We start from the raw sequence: 27,856 nt of genomic DNA, 5'->3' as shown, positions 1-27,856 counted from the left end.
ATTATACTCATTATTATTGGTCATTCAACCTTTTCTCAATATACTTAGGTACTTAATTTAGATGTTCCATTTGGTCCACAGGAATCTGAAAGACAGCATGGTGGTTAGAAAGTAAAAGGATTTGAGTTAAAAATACCAATTATAATAGGTATATTTGGGTAATCACTTCTCCTTTCTAACTGTATTAATCTGAAGAATGGGGCATGTGGACTTAACAGAAGGTCTTTGATTTCTAGGATTCCTTCCAACTCCAAATGCTGTAAATCAGACTTTGCCAAACACCTTGTTGAAATTCAGGTATGCTATATCTATAGTATTCCTGTAGAAAACTACTGATCTAGTAACCTAGTGAAAAAGTAAGTGAGGTTATTCTGGAATTCTTGATAAACCTACAATGCCTTGATTTCCTTACTAAATATTCTCAAATCATCTTTTAATCATTTGTAGAATTTTTCTAGAAGTGGACATGAAACACATCAGCTTAGACCATCTTATTTATACTGACTGGATTTCAATTCCTTCTTAATTTTTTTTTTTTTTTTTTTTTACCATCCTTTCTAGTTTTTGAAGATCAGTTTCTTTGATAGAGATGACAGAAGCAAAATAGAAATTGAGAAATTTTACTTTCATTTGGCCTGTCATATTGGAAACTGAATGGATGCCCATCAATTAAAGAATGGCTGAATAAATTATGGTATATGAATGTTATGGAATATTATTGATCTGTAAGAAAGGATCAGCAGGATGATTTCAGAGAGGTCTGGAGAGACTTACATGAATTCATGGATGCTAAGTGAAATGAGCAGAACCAGGAGATAATTATACACGACAACAACAAGATTATACAATGGTCAATTCTAAGGGCCATGGTTCTCCTCAACAATGAGAGGATTCAAACTACTTCCAGTTGTTCAATGATGAAGAGAGCCGTCTACACCCAGAGAGAGGACTGACTGGATCACAACATAGCATTCTCACTCTCTGTTATTTGCTTGCATTTTGTTTTCTTTCTCAGTTTTTTTTTCCTTCTTAATCCGATTTTTCACATACCGCCAGATAACTGTATAAATATGTATTCATATATTGGATTTAACATATTTAACATTATTGGACTACCTGCCATCTAGGGGAGAGAGTGGGGGGAAGGTGAGGAAAAATTTGGAACATAAGGTTTTGTAAGGGTCAATGTTGAAAAATTACCCATATATGTGTTTTGTAAATAAAAAACTTTAATACAAAAAATCAATCAGTCCTGACACAGATGTTTACTATTTTGGTGATAATGGGAAAATCACTTGACCTCTCTAGGCTCCAATTGTCTCATTTGTAAAATGAAGGACTTTGAGTTCAGAAGCCCTTTCAGTTCTAGAATTTGAATCCTACAATTTTGCTCCCAGCTTAAGGTTTTTTTAAGGCCTTATTTTGTTGTCCTTAATATTTGGGGGGCGTTTTTTGTTTTTGTTTTTTTTTTTTGCATATTATCTTCTTAACTGTAACACTTTGTTGGGCTGTACCACTCTTCTATATTAATCCTTGATTTCATATTTTGAATGTAATATTTTAAAATTTGAGATTACCTGAGAACTCTCTTTGTTGCTAAATTGATCTTTTTATGATTACTTCCTCAAAGGAATAATTTGCAACTTTTATCAGAATTATTCTCTAGTCTGTCAGACCATGTGATTTCTGTGTTCTTTTAACTTTTTGAAAATTGTTTTCCTAAAGCTGAGACAATATTATTTTTCTTTTTTTTTTTAATTTTTAATAGCTTTATTTATAAGTTATATGCATGGGTAATTTTACAGCATTGACAATTGCCAACCTTTTGTTCCAATTTTTCCCCTTCTTTCCCCCACCCCTTCCCTTAGATGGCAGGATGACCAATACATGTTAAATATATTAAAGTATAAATTAAATACAAAATAAGTATACATGTCCAAACCATTATTTTGCTGTACAAAAAGAATCAGACTCTGAAATATTGTACAATTAGCCTGTGAAGGAAATCAAAAAATGCAGGCGGGCAAAAATACAGGGATTGGGAATTCAATGTAATGGTTCTTAGTCACCTCCCAGAGTTCTTTCACTGGGTGTAGCTGGTTCAGTTCATTACTGCTCCATTGGAACTGATTTGGTTCATCTCATTGCTGAAGATGGCCAGGTCTATCAGAACTGATCATCATATAGTATTGTTGTTGAAGTATACAATGATCTCATGGTCCTGCTCATTTCACTCAACATCAGTTCGTGTAAGTCTCTCCAGGCCTTTCTGAAATCATCCTGCTGGTCATTTCTTACAGAATAATAATATTCCATAATATTCATATACCACAATTTATTCAGCCATTCTTCAATTGATGGGCATCTACTCAGTTTCCAGTTTCTGGCCACTATAAAGAGGGCTGCCACAAACATTCTTGCACATACAAGTCCCTTTCCCTTCTTTAGTATCTCCTTGGGATATAAGCCCAGTAGAAACACTGCTGGAACAAAGGGTATGCACAGTTTGATAACTTTTTGAGCACAGTTCCAAATCGCTCTCCAGAATGGTTGGATGTATTCACAGTTCCACCAACAATGTAACTGTGTTCCTGTCACATCCCCTCCAACATTCCGCATTATCTTTCCCTGTCATTCTAGCCAGTCTGACAGGTATATAGTGGTATCTCAGAGTTATCTTAATTTGCATTTCTCTGATTAATAATGATTTGGAGCATCTTTTCATATGGCCAGAAATAGTTTCAATTTCTTCTTCTGAGAGTTGTGAGACTTAATATTAGAATATACCCAGCAATTCTTTTCCTTATCAATTAGAAATTTAAAATTAAAAACTTTTAAATGACAGGTGAGAGGAAATTTAAGAGTAAGAGACAATAACTGATAGGCAAGTGTGAATACCAGGTATTTTAAAATCAGCCAGAGTCAGGAATTCAGGTTAGGGGAGAATCATCAATCTTTATTCTCAGTGAAGAAAGATCGGAGGTGGGGCGATAGCAATGTGTGCAACTCAGTTAAGAAGCTAGCTAGACCAACAGCCACACGACCAGCAGCTAACAAGCATGGAACCCAGGCCAATCTCTCCCAGCTTCTCTTCCCGTCTCTCTCTCTGCCTCCACCCACCAAAATCGTCATTTCCTGTACAACACATCAGGACTTGCCCAGAGAGTGGGCAGAGACTATTCTTTATCCAATCATGTATATTAATAGAGTATAGCCCAATTACTATTTAGCCTCACGTGCTTGGGACCTCAGTGCATCAACTCAAGCCTCAGCCCGTTACAGGCAAGAACATACATAGAGTGGTAAAGAAGTTTTTAAGGGAACAGGATACCAAATGCAGGTTCTAGAATTGTATGGAGAAGTTTTGACATGACATTAAGGGTGAAAACTCAGATTCAAAACAAAAAGCACTGTCTGGTATTTTTAAGTTTCTATGAGAGCTGTAGGAGAGATTATTTTGAATAAAGAAGAAAAATGCTAAAAGTTTCAACAAATATGCTGGTAACCTCAATTCCTATACATAGTTTGTTTTCTAGTAATCTCTGGCATAGCAGTAAAAAATTTAACACCTTTGACAATTGACCAAATGTGTTGTGCTACACTAAGTATGGGGTTCAAGGAGTACTACATATGGACACTAGGGAAACCACTGATCCCTTAGTTGGAAGTGATGAGTTTGATCAATTCAATTAACTGTGAAACTGGTTTAAAAACTTTTTGTTAGTTTACTTAGTGCAGTGCAGTCTACATATCATCACAAAATTTTCTTTCTTTTTCCACTTAATTTAATGGGATATGCATACTACTGAAGTTAGCAAATGTTTGAAGGAGTTAAACCCATGAAGCCCCATAGTACACCACTAGAAAAAAAATCAGGAAAATCTGAGTTCAAATCACATTTCTAATACTTAATAACTTGGTAACCTGAAAAAGAATAGTCTTCAAACTACAATATTGAGCTTGACTTCAATAATGCACAAAAGAAATTACCTGGATTTTTAAGGGATAAATATTTCAAACTAACCTCTTCCTTTTTTGACATTATTAAACTGATATAGGAGAATTTACCTGGATTTTAAGAGACATTTCAAAAATCTTTCTCAAAAATATATTTGGATATGGTCTGGAATCACAGTATACTTGGTTTTATTTGAAATTGGTTTGAATGACTAGATCCATAGAGTTTTGATTAAAGATTTCTATTGGAACTCTTCTTGTCTCTGTTGTGACTACATTTTTATGAATGACTTGGTTAAAGCTTCTAATTCATTCCCTCATCATGATAGGGAGTTGACCCTGGATCCTTTGAAGTTTATGCCAATGAAGTACAGATTTTGGCAGGTTGCCCTTACTGGAAAGGCTTCTAATGAGGGCCAAGTGAGAGGCTTTGTGACCCTGTTGGCTGTCTGAGTTCATTACTGGCAAGTTAGTTGTTAGTGTGTATGCATAATCGATGCATAAAGTGAATGCATACATAGGTAAATACATACATACATACATATAAATATGTGTGCATATGTGTATATATGTAATTATATAAATATATGATATGTGAAATGTGTGTGTGTATGTGTTAGATATTTGCAGTAGTCCTAATTGAGCTTGATTAAAATGACAAATGGTCCTTAAACTTTTATACTCTTCCTTTACTTCTGCAGTGATAGTTATAGACTAGTAGAAAAGGGATCTGAGAATATGAAACATTCCTAGTTCTTAGATTGTATCCATTCCCTCCAGCCAGTTGTTAGAATAATTTTCCTTAAAAGCTAGTTTGATAAAATTGCCCTTCCCTGTCACCTCCCCTACTCCAGGAACTCTAGGATCAAATATAAAATACCTTGTTTGATGTTGAGTCCTTCATATACTGCCCCTTTCCTACCTTTTTCAATTTTTTTTTTTACACTTTACTTCCCTTCACATACTCTGCAACCCAGTAAAACTGTCCTCACTGTTCCTTGAACAAGACAAGGTTTCCTTCAGGCTACATACATACATATATGAAGTCTTTGCTAATCCTCTTTACTCTTAGTGTCCTCCTTCTTGGGTTACTCCAATTATCATTCTCTCTCTGTCTCTGTATCTCTTTCTCTCTCTCGTTGTTTGTATATTGTCTCCCCATTAGACTGTGAATTCCTTGAAAGCAGAAAATATTATTTTGTGAGGGTTTTTTGTTTTGTTTTTGCCTTTCTTTATATTTCCAGCACTTAGAACAAAAGTAGGTACTTAATAAATAATAAGTGATGGAATGTCCTTAAGACATTAATTTAAAACACTGACACTCTGAATATGGGTTTTGTATAGTGGCCGATGTTTATATACTTTTGGAGAAACTAAACCTCAATTGTATTGACATTTTCATTAGAATTACATTTAGAGTTGGAAGGGGCCTTAGAGACTATCATATCCAACTCCCCTCATTTTTATAGGTGAGCAGACTGAGGCATACAGAGGTTTAAGTGATTTGTACAAGGTCATTAACTAATAATTATCTGAAGTGGGATTTAAATCCATATCTTTCTAAATAACTGCCAAGCTCATTGTCTTATGTGCCTGTTTCTTAACTGGAAATGAAGCCAGAAAACATAGATATAACAAGGTGGACTTCACTTAGTGAAATAAATACCAGTCAACAGAACAGGAGTATATTTTATGGTGTTAGACATAAGACAAAGATGAATTCAATTTATATGGGGAAAAGCAAACAAGTAAGAATTTCAGAGATATCTGTGACAAAAATTGAATGGGGACACCATATTTTATGATTTGTAAAACAGCAAATATTAAAATGCTCTGATAGTAAAGAAAAAGTAGATTTGTGGAATGAAATAGAAAAATGAAGAATAGACCCTTGTATGTATGTATGTATACATATGGATTTTAAAAATAAAGTTAAGATAGTAAAAGATTGGAAAAAGAAATCATTATTTAATAGCAGTTTGGAGATATTTAGATATAAGTATTATGAATTTAGATTGGCATCATTACCATCTTCAGATGTACCTATGATTTTGTCATTATCCCCTCTATCTGTGTAAGATCCAAGTTTATCCTTGTTTGTTCATCCTGTGCAGTTATTTCTTTAAGCACAGACCTGGCTACATGATCATCTGTTCAAGCACTCTTGTAACTTCTTATTGCTGCTGAGTTCCTCTATTTAGCTCTTAAAGTCCTATACTACGAAGCTCCAGCCTGTCTTTCCAACCTCTTTAAACTTTACTCCCCTACCAGACTCTTCAATCCAATTAAATTGGACTTTTCTATATTGTTTACACATGCTGTTCCATATCCCTTCTCCATGCCTTTACACTGCCTGTTTCCCATCCCTAGAATGCATTTTTCTTTGTTGTGCCTTGCCATACTAGTGAATTGGATTTAGGGGAGGGAGGGTGGGCAAGGTCAGTATTATTTCCCTCCTTACAATGAAAGTTCACGACTACTGGTAGGAATTACTGTTTCATTCTTTATACTTGTATCTGTGGCCCTTGTACTCCTTCAGGCACATAGTAGGTACTTAATTAAATACTTGCTACTTGATTGAACTCTTGTCTTTATTCCTGTAAGTTCACCACAAGTGATCAATCTTAGGCGCTGGATTTGTTTTGATAGTGTTAGAGCCCATAAATTGTCAACTAGTTATTGTTTTTTTCTTTTCTTTTCTTTTGGCCATAAGACCAATCCTTTTTTCCTTCTTCTTATACATTTCGTTAATGAAATAAATATTTTATTCTTTCCTTATTCCTTACTTATAGTATAGTAGTCTTCCTATGTCCTCCATGTTCAGTTTTCACAATTCAGTAGACTATTAGTATTCTGTGATTTATGGCCAATAAAGTATCACCAAGACTATTGGTACTAAAAAACAAAACAAACCTTTGTGTTTTTGGTTTTTTTTTTTTTTTGGTTTTGTTTTGTTTTTTTTGGTAGGGAGATATGAGAATCAATAAAATAACTTTGTTAGAATTTGTTAAAGGAAATCTACTCGACGCTCTTCCTCTTGTTCTAATTTTGTACATGTCTATGTCTATCCATGGTGTATGTAAGTGTGTTTTAATTTTTTAAATTGAGTTTATTAATGATTTCAATTATTCTTTTATTTTTCATTGCATTAATTACAGAAATATTGGAGATCACATAAGATCAGCCTGTACCCAAACAAGAACTCTTTATATATTGTCCCTAAATAGTGTTTGCTAGAGGACTTCCAGTAATGAGAAATTCTGTTTAAATTCCCAGATTTTCCTTCCAACTAGAGATTATTGTCTGAACATTAAGCATTCTTCATCTGCTTGGTTTTTCCCCTCTGTGATTAGGTCAAATTCTTTAGCATGGTCATCAGTCTCATTCAGGGGACTCTGCTTGGAGGACTTGATGTATTCAGTACAGTGTGGTCTACAAATGGATGTATCTTCTGTAGGAAGTCCCTTTTCAGCTTGAATTTTGTTCTAGGCCTTCTCCATGACAGTGATTACCTTCTTTGGCAAGCATATGACATTAATGATGGGAGTCATTGAATAAAGCTGCCTCTATTGTCTTTCAGGAAATGTTGTTTAATTTTGAGATATATGTATGAAATACCTTGTTGAAGGAGCAAGGTAGCACTTTTCTCTTATCACCTAACAATTGTGATTATCTCCCAGGGTTCTTTCCCAAGCACTCCTCTCTCTCTTCTTTTCTCTCACTTGATGATGGCACTAATTCTCACAGTGTCAGTTATTTTCAATTTATCTAATTATTACCAAATCTGTTTATCTCATCCTGGTCAGATTATATTTTTCTCTGCCAAACCCTCACTTCCCAACTTCTCTGTTATTAAAAACATCATACTTTGAACCACTACATAGAATTCCCAATCCCTCTGTTTTGGTCTGCTTGTATTTTTGATTTCCTTTACAGGTTAGTTGTATACTATTTCAAAGTTCTATTCTTTTTGTACAGCAAAATAACTGTATGGACATGTATACATATATTTTATTTAACATATAGTTTAACATACTTAACATGTATTGGTCAACTTGCCATCTGGGGGAGGAGGGGAAAAATTGGAACAAAAGGTTTTGCAATTGTCAATGCTGAAAAATTACTCATGCACATATCTTGTAAATAAAAAGCTATAATAAAAAACTTTTTTAAAGACACCATACTCTTATAACCTCAGAATTATCCTCACTCTTCCCCATGTATCCATTCTATTGATAAATCTTGTCATTTCTTATTTATAACAGCTCTCAAATACATTGCCTTCTCTACATTCACCCTAGTTTCAGTCTTTAATACTTCTTTCTGGATAAATACAATGGCCTTCTAAATATTTTTCCTGAGTCAACTCTCCATTTCAAGCCCATCTGTCACACAACTACCAGAGATTTTCCTAAAATGTGAAATCATATACCTCTACTCAGTAAAATCTAGTAGCTCTCTCTTTTTTTGATCAGGTAAAAAGTTCTTTGTTTTATCACTTTCCTACTTTTCCAGTCTAATTACATTCTGCTTCCCTCCACACAGCCTACAACATAGTGATATTGATTTATTTGCTAATCATCAAACATAACACTCCAATTCCCATTTTTACCTTTGCCATTGGGTGTTCCTCATACCCAGAGTGCTCTCCCTTCCAATTGTTGAATTTTATCCCTGGTTTTTTTTAAGATTCAAGTCAAGCACTACCTCCTCCAGGAAACCTTTTTGGGGAAACCCCAACTATTAAGGCCATCCCCTTCAAAATCATCTTTCATCTATAATCATCTCATATGTACTGATTCATATTTTTTTCATTTATTAGAATGTTAAACTTCTTGAAGGCAGGACTTATTTCTTAGCATAATACTTGGAACAAAATAAGTGCTTAATATTATATATTCTTGTTAGTTTATTATATCATATCCTTTAATCAGTAGTATGAAAATAGAATTGAAATTTACTATAGAATAAAAATCTTTCAGTTCCATTCTAATGCCTACATTAGATTGTGGATATCTTTCTAGACATTTGTTTAGCCTATTCGAAGACATGATCAATAGTTGTTTTTTAAAAAAATATATCCTGTCATCTTTTTGGGGGTAGGGATAAAGTCTAGAAGTTTCTTCACACTTGCGGTTTTTTCCCTTCTTTAAAGTGCTTTTGAGAACTGATACTTTAATGCTTTGAGTTGTATTGTCTAACAAGAACTTCTGTGTACCATGTTTGGTTTGGGTTATTTAGTGTTCCCCACAGTAAGAAATATTGAGCTTTATGGGATTATCATCTTTTTAAATGGTGTGTGTATGTTTTTTTAAAAAAGTTGAAAGACCAGGTATTTCTTTTATTTTGTTCTAGAATTTACAGATTGTTAACCCAGAAAAGGATAGAAAGGAAATATGCATCAATAATAGTGGCAAAAGAAGTGATTAGAATGGAAAGCCAGACCCTAGAAGTTTAGAGTCAAATTTATAGTGTTTATGTGCATTGTGCATATAATATGCAAGAAAAGTAAGCGATTTTCACACAAACTACATTTTTCAACCCCTATGTTAAATAATTATTTTTCATATTCTCATTATTATGTTTCATATTCTCAAATTTTTCTTTTTCTTTATTCCAGTAAACATGGACTTTCCTTTTTAGTAATTCCTATAATGTCGCATCTCTAGATAATTGAATGCAAAAAGTGACATGCCATGATAATTTAAAAAAATATTTGACCTTTCTTTAATTTTTATAAGTATCTATGTCTGAAAAATTTTTTCACACAGCATTATAAACTTTGTTGATCTTTTTAGATTTAGCTATTTATTTATTTATTTTTTATCTTTTTAGACTATGAGAAGACACAGAAATGAAGTAACAATTGAACTTCGTAAGGTAAGAGATTTATGATTTTGTTATTCATGATAATTTTCTTTTCTAATGTTAAAATTATGCTTAATCTGAATGACAAGCTGTGGTGAATCTTTATTCTTTATCATGCAGAGCTCCTGAAACTGTAATGTTAATGAAAGTAGCAATGGATGCTTCTCTGAACCCTCAGCATCTCTGTTACAATATTTTATTCAACAAGGATTTGTATGTTTGGTTTGTTCACATCATATTATTCCAGTTTTGTCCATTACTGTCTTTAGAATTTTTGTTGATTTATCTTTTACTGCTGACTTTCTAATAGAGAGGATTTCTGAAATTTATTTTCATCATAATGAAAGAAATTCTATCAATTATTAGATGAGAAAACAAAAATTTTTAACTAGTTCTATTTGAGAGTATGTTCTTATTGCAAATTAGAATATATACTCTTTACATCTCTCCCTGTCTCTGGATTCCTTATTTAGGACTATTCCATTCTCAACAGTCAATTTACATTTACCTTTTAAAAATTTCTCCTTTTAGAAGAAATAAAGACTTGATTTTGTCAAGACTTTGAAAATTTGGAAATGGGAATTTAGAAAGATAATGTTGACAATATGATGTAAAAGAAAGGATGCTGGGCCTAATTAGAGTCACGAATTTGGGTTTTGTTTCTGACATTTACTGGCATCATGACTGTGGCACTCTTAATTTTTCTGAGCCTCTGTTTCCTCCTCTGTAAAATAGGAATAATAGATCCCTTGTCTTGTGTAAAAGTCCATATAAATATGAATTATTGTATATATATTATATACTATTTCTAATATATGTATTAACTCTGGAAGATTTGATTACATTATTGGACTCTTTGAGAGTGACTGAATGTTTATTCCCTTTAGCTAGAATGGTTCTCTAAAATCTGCTGATAAATGAATAGAGAAACCTCAAGAAACCATTTAAAAATTAGACTGTAGTACTTTATCTTTTTGTTAAAAACTTTTCTAAAGAGGTTATCTGAACATAAAGACATAGTCTAGATGTCCCCTCGTCCCCATTTTTAAAAAATAAAATATGCTTTAAAATATTCATTTTAAAACATTTTGTTTCTGGGGGCAGCTAGTTGGTGTAGTGGACAAAGCACTCAGGAGGACCTGAGTTCAAATCTGGCCTCGGACACTTAACACTTCCTGGCTGTGTGATCCTGGGCAAGTCATTTAACCCCAATTGCCTAAGCTAAAATAAAGAAAGAAACTGTTTTTTTTTTTTTTTTTTTTTTTTGAGTTTAAAGAAACAAAGCCTAGATATTTGTTAAGGTATTCTGGGGATATGGCCTTTTGGTTTTTAATTTCTTTTTCTCATAGTTTTTCAAGTAACAACAGGTTATGTAGTTCGGGGATATATGAGAAATATGAGCAATATTCTTGTTGTGACTGGGAAAATCATTTCAATTCAGTGATGTTTATCAAGTACTGTATTACTTCTGTTTTGTATGGCAGTCAATCCAATAGCTCTCAATCCAGTGAACTTTCAGGATTAGGTCTTCCTTATTGTCCTTCAGAAAAGAAGAGAACTATGAAAAGAATCAGTTTAATTGACATTCATTTGACCATTGAAATATTACATTGTTATTAAGACAATGGTTTTAATTTACCTACAGAATTATCTTTGACTTAAAAATTACATAACTTTTTGCTTTTCTGATCTTTATATAAAATTTGGTACTAATATTAATATATAAGGTTCACTGTATACTGATCATTTTCTACCCTCTTCTTTTTTGGTAGAGTCACTAGAGATAGTGACCATCAAGGAGATCAGTATCACTGGAGAAGGGGAGTAAATTGTAGGAAAGGTAGGAAGGGACTAGGTGATGAAGGTCTTTGAAAGCCAAAGAGAGGATTTTGTATTGGGATCTTAGAAGTCATAGGGAGTCACTGAGGTTTATTGAATAGAATCAGACCTGCACTTTAGGAAAATTATTTTCATGGCCAAATGCAGGATGATCTGAAAGGAGGAGAGACTTAATAGACCCAGGCTATTACAGTTGCACAGGAATGAGTTGTTGAAGATCTGCACCAGATAAGAAGAGGTGTATGTGAGATGTTACAAAGATTAAATGAACAGGCCTTGGCAACAGATGATACGCATGTAGATGATGGCAATGAGGGACTGCAAAGAGTCAAGAATTACACAGGTTTCAATCCTGAATGCCTGGAAGGACAGTGGCACTTTCAACAATAATAGGGCAGTTAGGAAGAAGGTAAAATTTAAGGGGAAAGATCAGTAGTTTCTTTTTGTCAGTGATGAGTTCAAGATATCTACAAAACTTGTAGTTTAAGATGTCCAGTAGGCAATTGGAGTGGAGACTGGAAGTCAGGAGAAAAGTTTGATTTGGCTTAGTAGATTTAAGAATCTTTGACATAGGGATGATGATTGATTCTATGGGTGCTAATAAGATCATCAAATGAAACGAGAAATAGAATAATGCCCAGGAAAGAAACCTGTGTGGCACACCTGGTTAGTGGACATGACCTGCATGAAGATCTAGGAAAGGAGAGACTAAGAAGTCCACCAGATGAGAGCCAAGTGACAGTAATGCGGTGAAAGCCTAAAGAGAAGAGGCTGAAGAGAGTAGATGATTGACAGTTTTAAAAGCTACAAAGAGGTTCAAGAAGGATCAGACTCAAGAAAAAGTTCTTTATTTGGATAATTAAAATTGGGATTGGGAAGCTAGGTGGTCCAGTGGATAGAGCATTGGGCCTGGAGTCAGGAAGACTCACCTTCCTGAATTCAAATTGGCCTCCGACACCTATTAGCTGTGTGACTGTGGGGAAGTCCTTTAACCTTTTTTGCCTTAGTTCCTCATCTTTAAAATAAGCTGGAGAAGGAAATGAAAAGTCACTCCTACATCTTTACCAAGAAAACCCCAAATGGGGTCATGGAGAGTTGAAATCAACTGAAAAATGGCACAATTAAGAGATCATGTTTTGAAGATAGTAGTTTCAGTTGAATAGTGAGGTTGGAAGCCAGATAGTAGAGAGTTAATAAAAGAAAGTGAAGAGCATCTATCATAAGTAGTTTTTTCAAGAAGTTTAGCCACAAAAACAATAGAGATGTAGGACAGTAGAAGGGATAAATTGATCAAGGGAGGAATAGACATTTTTTAAATGTCAGGAAGCAGCCAGTAAACTGGGAAAGCTAGAGATAGAATGGGGATGATAAAGAGGGAACAAGCTTTTGGAAAAATTAGATTGGACCACTTGTGCATGTGTAAGATTTTTGTCTTTATGAGAATTGTATAAAGGAGGAAATAATAGAGAAAGACATTTGAATGTTGTAAGATGAAGAGAAGGGAAGAAAGAGCTCTCAGGTAATGATCTCAACTTTTTCAGTGAAATTTGAGCCTAGATTCTTAGCTGAAAGGGGAGCCATAGGAGGTTTGGAGAATACTAACAATAAGAAATAGTTTTTGAACTTATTGGACCTTGAAATAGTATGGAATCTGAAATTTTGCTCTTTAGAAGTACCATAGGGAGATGACGACTTACCAGTTTAATGGTCCTAGCTAAAAAGTATTAGCTTCAATTGAGGAATCTAAAAATGAGATGAGGTTAAGTAGAAATAATGAAAGATGCCAGGTAGAAATAATGAGAGACATCAGTTGTCTAAATATAGATCAACAGAACATTTAATTGTGGTGAAAAAAGGAAATGATATTTTGGTATAGGACAAATTTCTATTTTCTAGAGCTGATCATTTTAAAGTCCAGAAGGAAAAGATATTTTAAATAAACATATTTACTTCTGAGTATTTAACGGAATTAATTACCTCTCAGTAAATCACTGGTCACATTAACATTAAACATTCTAACAGGAGAGAGGTGATAAACTATAAATAAAGCTAAACATGAATAAAGAAAAAATTTTAATTCCTGAAGAAGTATAATATTTTTCACTTTTTTTGTTTCAATCATTCCCTCAATAATTAAGGCCCCTTATCTTGCTTATTTGACTCGGGTGAAGATATGATCTTGTTTATTTTATGCCTTTCTTAGCAGTTCTCTGTTAGATGTTTTGAAACACCTTTATAAAAGTCTGTTAATGACTTCGTGATTGCTTTTTTGGCTTCCTCTGAAGTATGAGGTACATAGATAGCTTGTTGACAAAGTATCGTGTACCAGAAAACTTCTTGATAGTTATTTGTAGCTTTTTGCTTCTAAGCTACATTATAGAAGACACTATTACCTAATGAAATCTGTCCTACCTCATTTCATTTTTTAGGGGAAAGTTTTGGTGCAAGAGAGTGAGTGAATAGCATTTTTCCACACTGTTTTAGAAATTTAAGGGAATTTTTGGAAATATCATAGAGCAGATCACCCTAAATGAATGTAGTGTTTGCCAAGCCTACTTTGGAAAGTTAACCAGACTAAGAAAAGTACAAGTGGCTGAGCTACCTAAAGCAGTGAAAATGAGTAATTTAATGGCTTTTAAAAATGTTTTCTGGTGACAATTGTTTTGGTCTGAAGCTGAGTAGCTGCAATTCAAACTTTGGTTGAACTGAGGTGATAAATGACATTGAAGGGGAGGGCAAGTGTTATATTAATCCTAACTTTTAAAAATATTTCTTACTAGAAGAAATAATGATATCATCATCAACAACGACATTTCTACCAACTCCCTTTATCAGAGCTCTAAAGAGAGCCAGAGTAATTTTGAATTGTCTCTAAGAAAGAAAACTTCATACTTCCTTGAGCTTTTTTTTTTTTTTTTTAATAAACCTGAGCTACCCAAATCAGAGGTGTCAGAGGTGTCAAACTTCACAACACAATTAGAATTAGATTAAAATTTAATTGAAAAATGTTTTAACAAAATAAATAAAAATACAATATATATATAATTTTAACTTGGGGTTTTCTCTTAAGTTAAGGTGTAGCTCCCAGGTATGTCTTTCTATTTGAGTTTGACACCACTGATCTAAATTGTTTCCCAAAAGCTTTTCTAAATTATTATTGACTCTTAATGTTTCTTCTAGCAATATTAGCTTTAGGTTGAAGTAATGATATAGTTGAGTGGTTTTTATTATATACTTTTGTATATTTGGCCCCCATGTATGTCAATGCAAATAGTAATACATAATGATTCTAGGACTTGCAGCATAATTTTACTTTAAATGATTATAGATGTATGTCATGTGTTTTGTTTTAATGACATTTCTAATAGATATAATCTAACTATGATTTATTTGATAACAAGTCTTTGATTATAAATGAAACGCCAAATATGTCATTGTTGTTATGGGAAATTAGGATATGTCTTATGGAAATATGCTTTATGACAATTTCCAGGAGCCTTTTGATGCACCACTGAAAAAGGATGCACTTTTTAATGCCTTAGTAGAAGGTCCAGGATAGATGTGTGGACAAAGGACAAAGAAGACCAGGTGTTAAAAACAAAGGGGAGATTATTGACAAATTAAGGCGCTCATGTCAGAGTTCTTTCAAAAAATTACCTGGTCAAGGAAAATAAGATGAAATCTCCTAAATGTTGTAAACTAGATAGGCAAACAGCCTAAAACATAATACAGGGATTATCTTAACATATGTTTTTAAGACTAAAAAGAGAGAAAGCTATTTTTTATAGTAACTTCAATGCAAAATGCGTAGTAAGATCACAGGCTTTTAGAATTAGAAGAAATTTCCTATATATTATTTAGTTTAGTTACCTAAATAGTAATTGTCTTAATAATATTATTGAGGGGTGGTCATGCAGCATTCATTTGAAGAGCTATACTAATAGGGCTCCATTCCTTCTTTTGACAATCTATTACACTTTATGTTAGGAAGTTTTTTAACTGTTAAAACAATAAAAAATATTCCTTTCTGCAACTTACAATTGTGCCTCACAATTGTTCCCTCTTAGGTCCAAATAAAAGTCTCCTCCTTTTGCAAATACATGAAAATAGTCATCATGTTTCCTCCCCAGTGTCTAATGAAGTTCCCCAATTCTTTAAATATATTTTTTTTATTTCATGGTTTCCAGACCTCTCACCTTTCCAGTAAGCCAAATGCCCTTTTAAATGGAAGTGTCCAAATTTGAAAGTGGGTACTACATGTGATATGGCTTGAACAGAGTGCAATAGTGATATCTTTTCCCTCATTCTGGGAACTATACATCTTTTAATATAGTCTAAGATAGCATTTTGCTTATATGCACAAATTGTGGTATAGTCACACTTTTCCTATCCTATATTTGTGTACCATATTTTCTGAGTCCGAGTGTATTATTTTACATTTATCCCAGTTAAGTGTTTTTTGTTTGTTTGTTTTTTTGCTTGATTTGCTCTATCACTATAACCTTGTTTCATGCCATATTTATTCATAATAAGCCTGGCACTTGTGCTTTTAATATTGACCAAAAGAGGGTCAAGATCATATCTTTAGGATATTCCACTAAAGAATCCAGGTTTTTCCATTCAACTAGTTTTTGATTCAGCTGACTGTATAGCCCAAATCTCTCCTTCTTATCTGTAACAATAGTATGAAAAATTTTAGTAATAATAGCTAGCATTTATAAATCACTTTAATATTTGTAAAATATGTATTAACTTATTTTGATCTTCACAAAAACCCTGCTATGATCATCCTTAGCATAGTAATAATCCCCAGGATGTTATTGTTCTCAAGAAAGGCAATGGTTATGTGACTTGCTCAGGATAACACAGCTAGCAAGTAGATGAAGGGTGCGTTTGAATTCAGGACTTCCTGACTCTGGGTCCTAAACTTTTCTTTTGTACCACTCAGCTACTTAACTTCTTCCTTTGTTGAAATCTTGGCTGAAATCTAATATGGAGTTGTTTTTTTGTTTGGTTTTTTTTTTTCATAATCTAACTGCTCTCCCCCAAATGAAGTTGTCCTTTTCTTGATAAGAATGCTGTTACTTTGTGATTACCATTTTCCCAGGTGTTCACAAACCATAAGCTTACCATTAAATAATAACCAAATGAATATATAAAATAAGAGGTAAAAATATACATGAAATAGTCAGATCTGAGTTTGAAGCAGAACAGTTTTGCCAGTTGAATGTGGGAAGATAGATTAGTAGGGAGAAACTTTTGAGGCAAGGAGTGAGCAGGAGACTTTGGTAATAATGTAAGCACAACAGGGTCTGCACCAGGATGATGTTGGTGTTAGGGGAGGGGGGAGCACATATATGAGAGCTATTACAAAGAAACAATAGGACTTGCCATTGGTCAGCTCTCTATAAGAAGGTATCCAGTGCTCATGTAGTTCATCATAACTTTGTGTCTTGAACTCATCAAGGACACATTTTCTACTTATCTTGGGTGCCTACTCCATAAGAGTAATTTTTTCTAGCCTTTCTAATCTAAACATTGTTCTCCTTGATAGAGAAAATGGAAACAAATTAGAAGTCAAGAAGCTTTCTACCTTTTCTCCATTGTTAGTTATTAAAAGTGGTCCTATCCTTTTTTTTTTTTTTTTTTTTTTTTTCTCTTCTTCTTTTTTGTCCTTCAGTTTTCCTCAATATATCCCCAGATATCTTCATTATTTTTCTTAGCTTTCCTCCTCTGGAGCCTTAGCTTCCAAGAGCTTTTAGCATTCTTGATAGTCATTATTTGTAAATTGAGTTTCACAGATATCTATGCTAACACTAGTCGTAGGATTATTGGATTTAGATGTAGAAATAGAGGGAAACCTTACAAGATCATCTAACCCAACCTCCATTTAGATGAGGTAAATGGCTTGTTGAGATCATGAAGAATAGTTTGCAAACAGATCAGGAATCAAATCCAGATTCTCCCCCACAAGTCCAGTCTCCTGGTTCATAATCAATACCATTGAGATACCATGTTGAAGATTTTTATTGAGCAGGTAGAAAAGTAGTTAATGGACTTCTGTGTAGGCAACTGCAAGGCAATATACATTTAAGAGAAATTGATTGAGACTTTATCATACCAAATGCTCTTAATAGTACATTGCTCTTTGAATTATTTTTTTATGATGTTTAAAGTAGAAGTTGGAGAGAAACAACCAAAAAAACCTACCTGTTTACATCTACTTAGGTAGATATTGTCAAGAATTCCTATGATATAGGAAATTTAGCACCTGAGAAAAGGAGGATTTCAAAGGACATAAAAATCCAAGAAATAAACTACTATCAATAAAACCCTTACGCTCAAATGTCCCTATAAGCAAGGGTAAACCCAACAATGCTAGTGTAGGGAGACAAATTTGACTAGATATATTTCATGGAGACTAGGTGGGATGAGACTCATAACAGGAATATGACTTTAGAAGCAAATGTCTTATTCTAACAGAAAAGAATAAATTAAATGAATAGAAAGTAAATAAAAAAAGTGGTTGAAGATTGAGAAAATGTTGAGATATACATGGAAAATAGACTAATTTATTAACCAAATCTGAGATATTGGCAGGTACCTTTTTAATTTCTTGAGATTAGCATTAAGAAGACATCACCAGACAGAATATTTAGTTGAATGGACCACAGGCCCAATTAGACCAGTAATGCAATTTTTACTTAGCTTTCTTTTTTAATGGAATATATGCTAAGCAGTTTAAAGTTTCTCATATGTTGAATTTTGACTGGAGCCAGTATTACGATCATTGCACTATTGTACCTAAAGGTATATTTGGACTTAATAATTATAAACAGTTTGCAAGATGCTTTATCATTAAAGCTATTATTTCAGAACAACTCATCTGATGAAAACAGTGTACAGTGATATAAAGTGGAAACTGTTAAACGTTGCAGTGACCAGGGTATCTTATAAGTGTCTGCATTTAAAGAGGTTTGCTTACACTTAGGATTTAAATAGAGCTAATCTGGATAACCAAGATGGGGTTAGCCTTTTTCTCCAAGCTAGTTTTAATTTTCAATTTTTGACTTGATTAAAATAGCAACGCTAACAATTTCTAAGTAAATGTTCCTGTCATAACTAATATAATAAATACTATATACTTTATATTGAAGTTTGTCACTTTCCTTGGTTTGTTGCACATTTATTGGTTGAAAACAAGGTATAACTTTATTTTTATATTCACATTCTGCACAATTGAATCAAATTAATCTCAGATAGAAACAATAATATATGATTTCCAACTGCTCCACTGTTAAAGCTAAGGTACAAAATCTTAGAATTTTTCATTTTTTAAAAAAGACCCATGATTGACATGTCAGTTATCAATAGTACCTTTCACTACTTGTTGACCAATTACTTACCATTTGTCTTTCAGAATAAAAGAGATGAACATTTATTGAAAAAGAGAAATGTTCCTCAAGAAGAAAGCTTAGAAGATTCTGATGTGGATGCTGATTTTAAAGCAGTAAGTTAAACATTTTAAGATCAATTTTACAAAGAAAATTGGGTTCATTTAGCTCAAACTATTAGCAGTATGCACATTATATAAATGACTATAATTTTGCAAACTTTTTTGCTGAATTATTTCTCTTTCTTTTTAAGCAAAATGTAACACTAGAAGCTATATTGCAGGTATGTCATTGATTTAACATTTTCATTTTAAAAGTTTGCATTTGATGCTTTCTGAATTTCTAAACTTTAACATTTGCTATTACAGAATGCCACAAGTGATAACCCAGTGGTTCAGTTGAGTGCTGTCCAAGCTGCAAGGTAAAACTAATTTTTTTCTAAGCGAGAGTTATTTTTATTATGTGTTAAGTGCATAGGTATGAAGTTAAGAAATTTATATCCCTAATGTTCTTTTGATTAAGAGTTTGATCTTTATAACAATTCTTAACTTTCATTTCTTTTCTAGAAAACTATTATCCAGTGACAGAAATCCACCGATTGATGACTTAATAAAATCTGGGATTTTACCAATTCTAGTCAAATGTCTAGAAAGGGATGATAAGTAAGTATAAATCTCTTTTGCTAGTCTTTTGCTTTTCCCCAATAAAAAAAATTTTTTTGTAAAAGTTTATATCTTTTCCCCCCAATTACATGTAAAGATTCAACATTGAATTTTACAATGAATCAACATACATTTTTGTAAGATTGAGTTCCAAAATTTTCTCTCTTCCCTCTCCCAAGATAGCAAGTACTCATTTCCACATGAATCGTGTTGTAAAAGAAGAATCAGAACAAAAGGGGAGGGGGGAAAAACATGAGAAAGGGAAAATTGTGTGTGTGTGTGTGCGCTCGCGCATGTGTGTGCGTGCACACTTTGGTTTGCATTCAGGCTCTATAGTTCTTTTTCTGGGTATGGCCATTTTCCCTCAGAAATCTTTTGGAATTAAGACTTAGACTTTGTAGATAATCATATTGGTTCATTGCTTTCCTCTTAAAGTTCAATTATCTCATATTTATGGTACAAGTTTTTTATCATCACACTTTTTTGATAGTTTTTTTTTGATGTACTTGTCTTTGGAAATCTAAGATGCTTCTCATTTAAGAGCCTTTGTTTTCTAGAGTTGTCTTAATTTTTTATTCCTGAATGAATTCAGTAGCCTGATCCGTAGTGCTGTGTTATTCATTGATTTCTCTCTCTTAAAATAGCCTTGAAAATTTTGTTCTAAGGAGAGCTTAGGGCTTTCTAATCAAACTATATATAGACTAACCACATGTCGAAGACAATTTGAACTGTTGCAGAATCGAGTGACTCCCACTTAGATCAGGAATGTTCTCAGCTGATCTACTGAGCTTATGCATATGCTTCTGCAGCATTTGAGCCTGTATGCACTTTTGTAATAATGCTATGTTCTTTATTTATGGCCCATCAGAAATAGGAAATAAATTTTACTCACCTGGAAGAGTTTGAAATAGGTAGAGGGATGGGGAGGTGGAAATGAAAAAGGCGGCATTTGAATTTAAGAGCATAGAACCCATTTACCAAAGAGAATTAAGAATATTAATTTATCATATCTTAAAAACTCAGCAATTTGGATTAATTGGGGAGGACAAGTCTGAGTTAGAAATAATATTAACAGACATAGATTTTTATTGTTTTCAAATGCAGGTAGTAGTTAAAATGAAATAATTATATTTTGCCTGTATGTTGCCAAATAAATATTTGAATTAAAGCGAATTTAATATAACAATAGTTCTGAATAATTATTCAGAAGGTGGGTCCTTTTTAAGTGTTTCTTGGTGCTTTGAAAGTGTGTATAAAATCTTTTCTATTCATTCCCCATGAAATAATTTGCTTCCACTGTCCCCCATTAATCATTTTATCTATGAAACTTTGGTAAAGTCACTATCAAATTAATGGTTTTACTATACCTTTATAGTTTTATGTACATTAAGTCTTATGTATTAGTGATTTCAAATCCTTGTAGGTAGTTATCCAGACCCCATTCTCCATCTTCTACTGCTTAATTACATTTTTCCATGCCCCTCAAACCTCCCACCCCAAAGTTCCATCTAAACACTATACTCTTCTTCCACTGTGCAACGCGTTTATAATGCCTGTTCCATAGGAATAAACTTTCTTTTTTTCTGAATCTTTTCTTTTCCCACTCTCATCTTCTGGTTATTAACAAAACCTTGCTTCTTTCTGATGACAGAGCCTCCTTCTCCATCCTTTATAATACTGGCTGTACTTTATTCCCCTTAGTCTCACGAGTTAAGAAGGAGAAATGGAATACTACTTTTCTTCCCTAATTTCCTATTGTCACTCAGATTTTCTCCTTACCTCCATTACTCCCTCTTAGAGGTTTATGCTATTCATCTCTCAATGATTCTCTCTGAAGATTCACTCTCAATCCTAGTATATATTTTCTAAACATCTACAGATTATATTCCCCTTCCAAGCTAATGATTTTGGTACCTGACTTACAGTTTTTCTCTCCTCTCCAAATTCTGCACTCATACTTGGGGATTTCAGTATATGTATTGATTCTCCCTTAAACACCCAACTGAGTTCTTCCTCAGTCTGTTCATTTCTCATCTATTCCTCTACCCACTTCAGCTATACACAAAGATGGTGGCCACATCCTTAATCTTACCCATAAATGTACTGAATCTCCATGCATGACCATTTCACTTCTTCCTCTACTGGCCTTCACCAAACTCTGCTCTTTGTCTACACTGTCAGCTCCAGTGCCTTGAGCCCTCATTTCTCTCCTAGACAATCATGCACTAGCTATTTTCTTCTTTCTCCCATGTTGACCCCTTCCGGGGGGGGAAAAAAACATTCAAATCTACTCTGTCTTTTTCTCTTGGTTTCCCTTTTAAATTTTTCCTGAATTTGCCCTGCTGAGCCTCAGTGTTAGATCACTCCCGTTATTTGCTGCCTTAGATGGAGAAAATCACACAACTGTTTTGTATTACAGATTTGTATAACACAATCTTAGCCGGCCTTTCTTTCATTGCTGCTAAGTAGTCCTGTTAACACTTCTCTTACCCACAATGACGCTTCCAGAATGTTTTTTTTTCCTCCTCAGACCTCTCAGCTGAGCACCTTGCCTCATATTTTATAGAACTTGAGGCTATTTACAATCAGCTCCATTATTTCCCCTTTTCTTTATTTCATATTACTCATATACCTTTTTCCACTGTTTCATCTTTGACTCCTTTTTCATATGGTAAAGTGACATATCTACACAAATAGTCCCATTCCGTCCGGTCTTCTCAAACAAATTGCCTCCTCTCATTTCCACTCTTGTGACTTGTTTTCAATTTTTCCCTATTTATTGGCTCATTCCTTCCTGCCTGTTTCTCCCTCATACTAAAAAAAAAAAAAACTCTCCTTTGATCCTTCCTTACCTACTGTCGTCTAATATCTCCTCTGTCTTGTGTCTAAGATCCTTGAAATGGCCATCTACAATTATGGCCTCTCCTTTTTTTTCTCCTCTCACTCAGTTCTTAACCCCTTACAATCAAGCTTTTGACATCATAATTCTACTGAAGCTTCTCTCTCTAAATTTAATAGCTCTCTCTTAATTGCCAAATCCAGTGGCCTTTCCTCAGTCTCATTCAGTCTCCCTGCAGCCTTTAACATTGTTCATCTCACTTTTTTTGCTTCCTTTCCTTCTTGACACTGATATCTCTAGGTTTCCAAAATGTCACCGTCTTCTGGTTCTCCTACTTATCAGACCACTCCTTAGCCTTATTTATTGTTTCCTTAACCACAGCACTCTCTCTAGTCTTAGGCGTCCTACAGGAGGTTTCCTGGGCTCTTTTCTCTGCTCCCCCAACACCCGTGGACTTAATTACTGTATTATGACAATTCTCAGATCTCTCTATACTGCTATAATTTCCTTTCTGACCCCCAGCTGCCTTTTAGACATCTCAGATTGGATGTCCAATACTGGACATGTTATCTTTCTCCCCAAAGTCAGTACCCCTCCTTTCCCCCACCTCCCTCATCCCCTGCTTCCCTCTTGCAATATACTATGGAAGACATTAGGCTTGCAGCCTATATGTTATCTTCAACTGCCGTTGGGGGAAAAATGTGTTACATTAGGTTGACATTAATCTCTAGTAAAATTCCAGAAAACCATGGATTCTTATGTTTGGAAAAGGAATATTTGAATACTAGAAATGAACTTGAGATCACTAAGAACAAATCAAGCTAAATTATGTCATTTTCTTTTTTGATAGTTCTTGTACACTATGGAAATGTTATAATTGTCTTAATTTCAGCATGCTATTTGTTAAAAGTCTTTCATATCCTTGTGAATGAATTAGAAAAATCTGATCTAGATTATGCTCCAGATAGATAGTTTCTTAAGATCAAATCAAATTGAATGTGTAGATTCTCCTTAATTAGATGGAGGTCTATAATGATGTTGCACAGGGTTCTGCCCTTTCAACACCTTTTATCATTCTTTTGGCCAACGTAATAGAAAAACATACTTAAAGATTCAGAAATTAAAAAGAGCAGTTTACACTCTGGGTGACAACCAGGATCTATGAAATTTCAGCAAGTAGGAGCAATGAGCCGTATCTAGAAAGATAAAATTAAATTTCGAGATTAAAATTTAATTTAATGAATGGCAAAAGCCTGCACTTAAAGTTAGGAAGTAGACATCCTAAGGACAGTGGATCACACAAATATTTAATGTTTTTTATGTTGTACAAATCTAATATAAATAAATGGCAACCACAACAAAACCTAAAGCAATAAAGTTAAACAGTGTAGTTTCAAGAAGGAAATCTCACTAAGCTTGAAATTGGTATTCTTAAATTGGAAACCTATCTCTAAGACTTCATAGCTGCACGACTACAAATGAATCAGTTAATGTGAGACTTTGTAAAATGGGCATAACAATATTTAAACATCACTTCTCATAAAACTGTTGAGAGAAAGGTACTGTGATGTAAACTTCAAATTGCTATGTACTTGCACAAGTTATTGGGTACATTAGTTGCTGTATAATGTTTATAGTAAGAGATGTAATATTACTGTTGTACTCAGCCAATCCCTATCTTATTTAGAATGTTGAAAGTAGCAGTCAGAATGGTAATGGTACTTAAAAAGCCACACTATTCATTGTTGATGTTTAACCTGGAGAAGAACTAGTTATTCAAGAAGCATTTATTAAGCATCTGCTGTATGCTCAATGCTAGGGGCATAAAGACAAATGAAACAGTTATCTCAAATTTACACTTTTTGGAAAGCATACACAGAGTCAGTCCATGGATGTTTTCTAGATAGCATTAGGATTAGCATCTGAGAAAATCAAGAAGGGCTTTATGAAAGTAGGTTTTAAACTGATTTTTAGAAGGAAACAAGATTCTCATAAGGACAGAGACTCCAGACAAAGGCTCAGAAAAGGGAAATAGGATGTTTTATATAAGGTATTTCCAGGCTGGCCAGACTGTTAAATGTGAGAATAGGGTCTGTTGGGACCAAATTTTTAAAAACTTTAAAAGCTAGTTTCTGTTTGAGCCTCAAGGACATAAGGAATCAGTCAAGTTTTTCAATAGTGGAGTGACTTAATTCAACCTGCACTTTAGGAAAATGACTTGATGGATGAGTAGAATGAGATTGAGTCAGAGTCAAATTAAAAGGTTATTATGGTAATCCACACAAGCAGCAATGAGAACCTGAACAATAGTGGTAGCCATAGGAGTAGAGGGAAGGAGTTAAATACAGGAGAGATAATTTGAGAAATTTGGCAATTTATTAAATATGTATGAGTGAGAATGAAGTCTTGAGAATTAGGTAAAGGCTGCAAAATTAATTAGCTGTGAAAGGATGATGACTTCCTTACACTAGAGCAGTGTGGAGAAAGAATGAGTTTTCTGGGAAGATGAGCTGTTTTTCACATGTTGATTGGATGCCTTTAAAATATCTAATAGGCAATTGGAGATGTTGAGCTTGAGCAGAAAATAATTTTATTTAAAAAAAATTAAAGGGGCATTTAATAATTGTCCTGTACAAGGGATATTAGATTTATTGTATATCACTCTACAGGGTACAAGTAGGACCAATAATTTTATTTTTTAAATGGATGAAATCTTAGCTTTGATATATGATTTTAAGTTCATTCATGATAACAATATTTTTCTAATATGCTTTTTTAGTCCTTCATTACAATTTGAGGCTGCATGGGCACTGACTAATATAGCATCAGGAACTTCTGCACAAACTCAAGCAGTGGTACAATCTAGTAAGTAAATTAAACTTTTTTTCTTTTTTCATTTTTGGAATGAGTGTAAATGCTTTTAAAAATGTGATTATAGTGTTTCCCTTGATGATTGTGATCTTCCCTTTAAAGACTTTTATTTCTCATTAGCCTATCAAGTAATTTTTGTTCCTCTTACTATTTAAAGAATGCATTTTTTTATATGAAATGAGATTTGTGTTTTCATATAAATTAATTTTTTAACAGCATGCTTTAATGTTCTTATTTCCACTACTAAAACATTGAGTTGTTTATACTACTTAGACTACAAAACCTTTTGTAATTTTTCTCCTAAGTTAATAATATAATATTTCTCAAAGTCAACTGACATCTTATCATTTGAAGGACAACAAGAGTGAGGAAACCCAGAAGAGAAATGGGGGTCAGCCTATTTAGGTAGAAAAGGAAAAAGAATAGAAAAGTTTGGGAAGAAGGATTCTGTGGCCATCTGGCTCAATAATCTTCCACAATAACTTTAGGAACATTGTAAGGATTATTAGAGTAAATAAAGTGTGTAAAGTATAAGGATTCTATTAAAGATATAATTTCTTAATCTCATTTTATGATTACTAAATAGTTCTTTTAACTGTTGCAAAATGATTTAATGTTGACTAATCTTCAGTAGTGATTGGTGATTATAGGAACCTGTTAAATACAGAAACACTTAGAGACTGTATATAATCAAACTTAAGGATCATTAGAACCTGTCAATATAACTTTTGTTTTCTGGATAGGAAAGATTAGAGAATTCTTTCCAGCTTCATTTACTCAATATTTAACTTAATTTGTAATATATATAATGTTTATTTATAGGACTATCATTCTGGTGTCTTTTTGGAACATTATAATTTTGTTTTACAATGCATTTATTAGAATTGAAGTTTGCAATATGGCATAATTAGCATATCTGTATGTATACACATACATACATATATATGTGTGTGTGTATTTATGATAATTTCTTAAAGTTGAAACTTAACTAGTTCTTTTTCCAGTTTCTAAATATGTTTTTTAAAATTATATAATTATAATTTTAGATGCAGTACCTCTTTTTTTGAGACTCCTCCATTCACCACATCAGAATGTTTGTGAGCAAGCAGTATGGGCCTTAGGAAATATTATAGGTAAGTCATATTGGATTTGAAAAGTGGTTAAGACAAGGATCATTTATGAATACCATCTGGTTTCTTTAACATTGTCATTACCATTGCATGTTATGTTTGCTCTATATTTAACATGTGTTGACTTCATCTTTTCATCTCACAGAGAATGTCTTTAATATAACTTTTTTCCAAAAAATGTTGTGACTTATTGTCTGGTTCTAGTGGGTTAAATTGTGTGTTCCCCAAATCAGAAGGGGAAAGAAGAGAAATATTTTGTGCCTTTCATAGATTAATGGTGAGGAAACAGAATATCAGTGTCTCAACATAAGCTATTGCATATATTTTAAAGTTTGCCATCTTAAATGTAATTTTTTTAAACCAATTTTCATTTTTATAGGTGATGGTCCTCAATGTAGAGATTATGTCATATCACTGGGAGTTGTCAAACCTCTTCTGTCCTTCATCAATCCCTCCATTCCCATTACCTTCCTAAGGAATGTCACATGGGTCATAGTCAATCTCTGCAGGAATAAGGATCCCCCACCACCTATGGAGACAGTACAGGAGGTAAACAAAAGAATTATAATGATCAGATAAAATACTTTCCTTATCTTTATATTTTAGATTTTAATGGATAGGATGAATTTACAGCATGTATCAGTTTTTAATCACAAATACAGGATACTTTGGGTTTATCTGCTTTTTTTTTTTTTTTTAACATTTTTTGTAAACTTTATTTTAAATTTTTTTTCTAAACATGAATATTATATAAATAAAATATACATTTTAATAAATAGTTTATATTTTTGTAGCTTAAAAAGATAATGGATACTTATTAGTCTTTAGCATAACTTTTAAAGGGGGAAAGAAGAAAGCTTGTTAGTGTTGAATTGCATTTTTAAATTACACATGTAATAAAATTATTTTGTCTGTTACTGTGGTAGTACATTAATTCTTTACCTAGGCGTATACAAGTTTAGAAGAAAAAAATTTATAGGATTTTGATCTTGAATTCAAAATTAATCTCCATAGTGGAGATAGAATAGAATAGAATCAGGAGAATTTATTCACATCCCTGCCCAGCTATTAATTAGTCATGTGTTATTTCATAAACCACTTAATCTCACATGCAAAGTAGAGACAATAATAACCACACTTCTGCATGCCAAAATTGTTATAAAGAGGGTCAGCTATATGGCACAATGGATTAAACACCAGCTCTGGATTCAGAAGGACCTAAATTCAAATGTGGCTTCAAACACTTTAACATTTTGTAGCTGTCTGACCCCAGGCAAGTCACTTAATCCCAATTGC

At 33.3% G+C, this 27,856-nt stretch overlaps 1 protein-coding gene across 1 annotated transcript in view; it reads left to right on the top strand.

The window, feature by feature from the left end:
• Positions 1–27,856, top strand: part of KPNA3 (karyopherin subunit alpha 3) — a 112,916-nt gene that overhangs the window by 63,688 nt on the left and 21,372 nt on the right. Inside the window, exons 2-9 of the mRNA XM_031961951.1 lie at positions 9,793–9,837; positions 19,085–19,174; positions 19,312–19,341; positions 19,427–19,479; positions 19,625–19,720; positions 25,339–25,424; positions 26,477–26,563; positions 26,940–27,109. Of these exons, the coding sequence (XP_031817811.1) occupies positions 9,793–9,837; positions 19,085–19,174; positions 19,312–19,341; positions 19,427–19,479; positions 19,625–19,720; positions 25,339–25,424; positions 26,477–26,563; positions 26,940–27,109 (657 nt within the window). The remainder of the gene's footprint in view (positions 1–9,792; positions 9,838–19,084; positions 19,175–19,311; positions 19,342–19,426; positions 19,480–19,624; positions 19,721–25,338; positions 25,425–26,476; positions 26,564–26,939; positions 27,110–27,856) is intronic.

The sequence above is a fragment of the Sarcophilus harrisii genome, chromosome 3 (genome assembly GCF_902635505.1).
Source record: "Sarcophilus harrisii chromosome 3, mSarHar1.11, whole genome shotgun sequence".
NCBI classification, from domain to species: Eukaryota; Metazoa; Chordata; class Mammalia; order Dasyuromorphia; family Dasyuridae; genus Sarcophilus; species Sarcophilus harrisii.
This window is presented reverse-complemented; position numbering and strand designations above follow the sequence as displayed.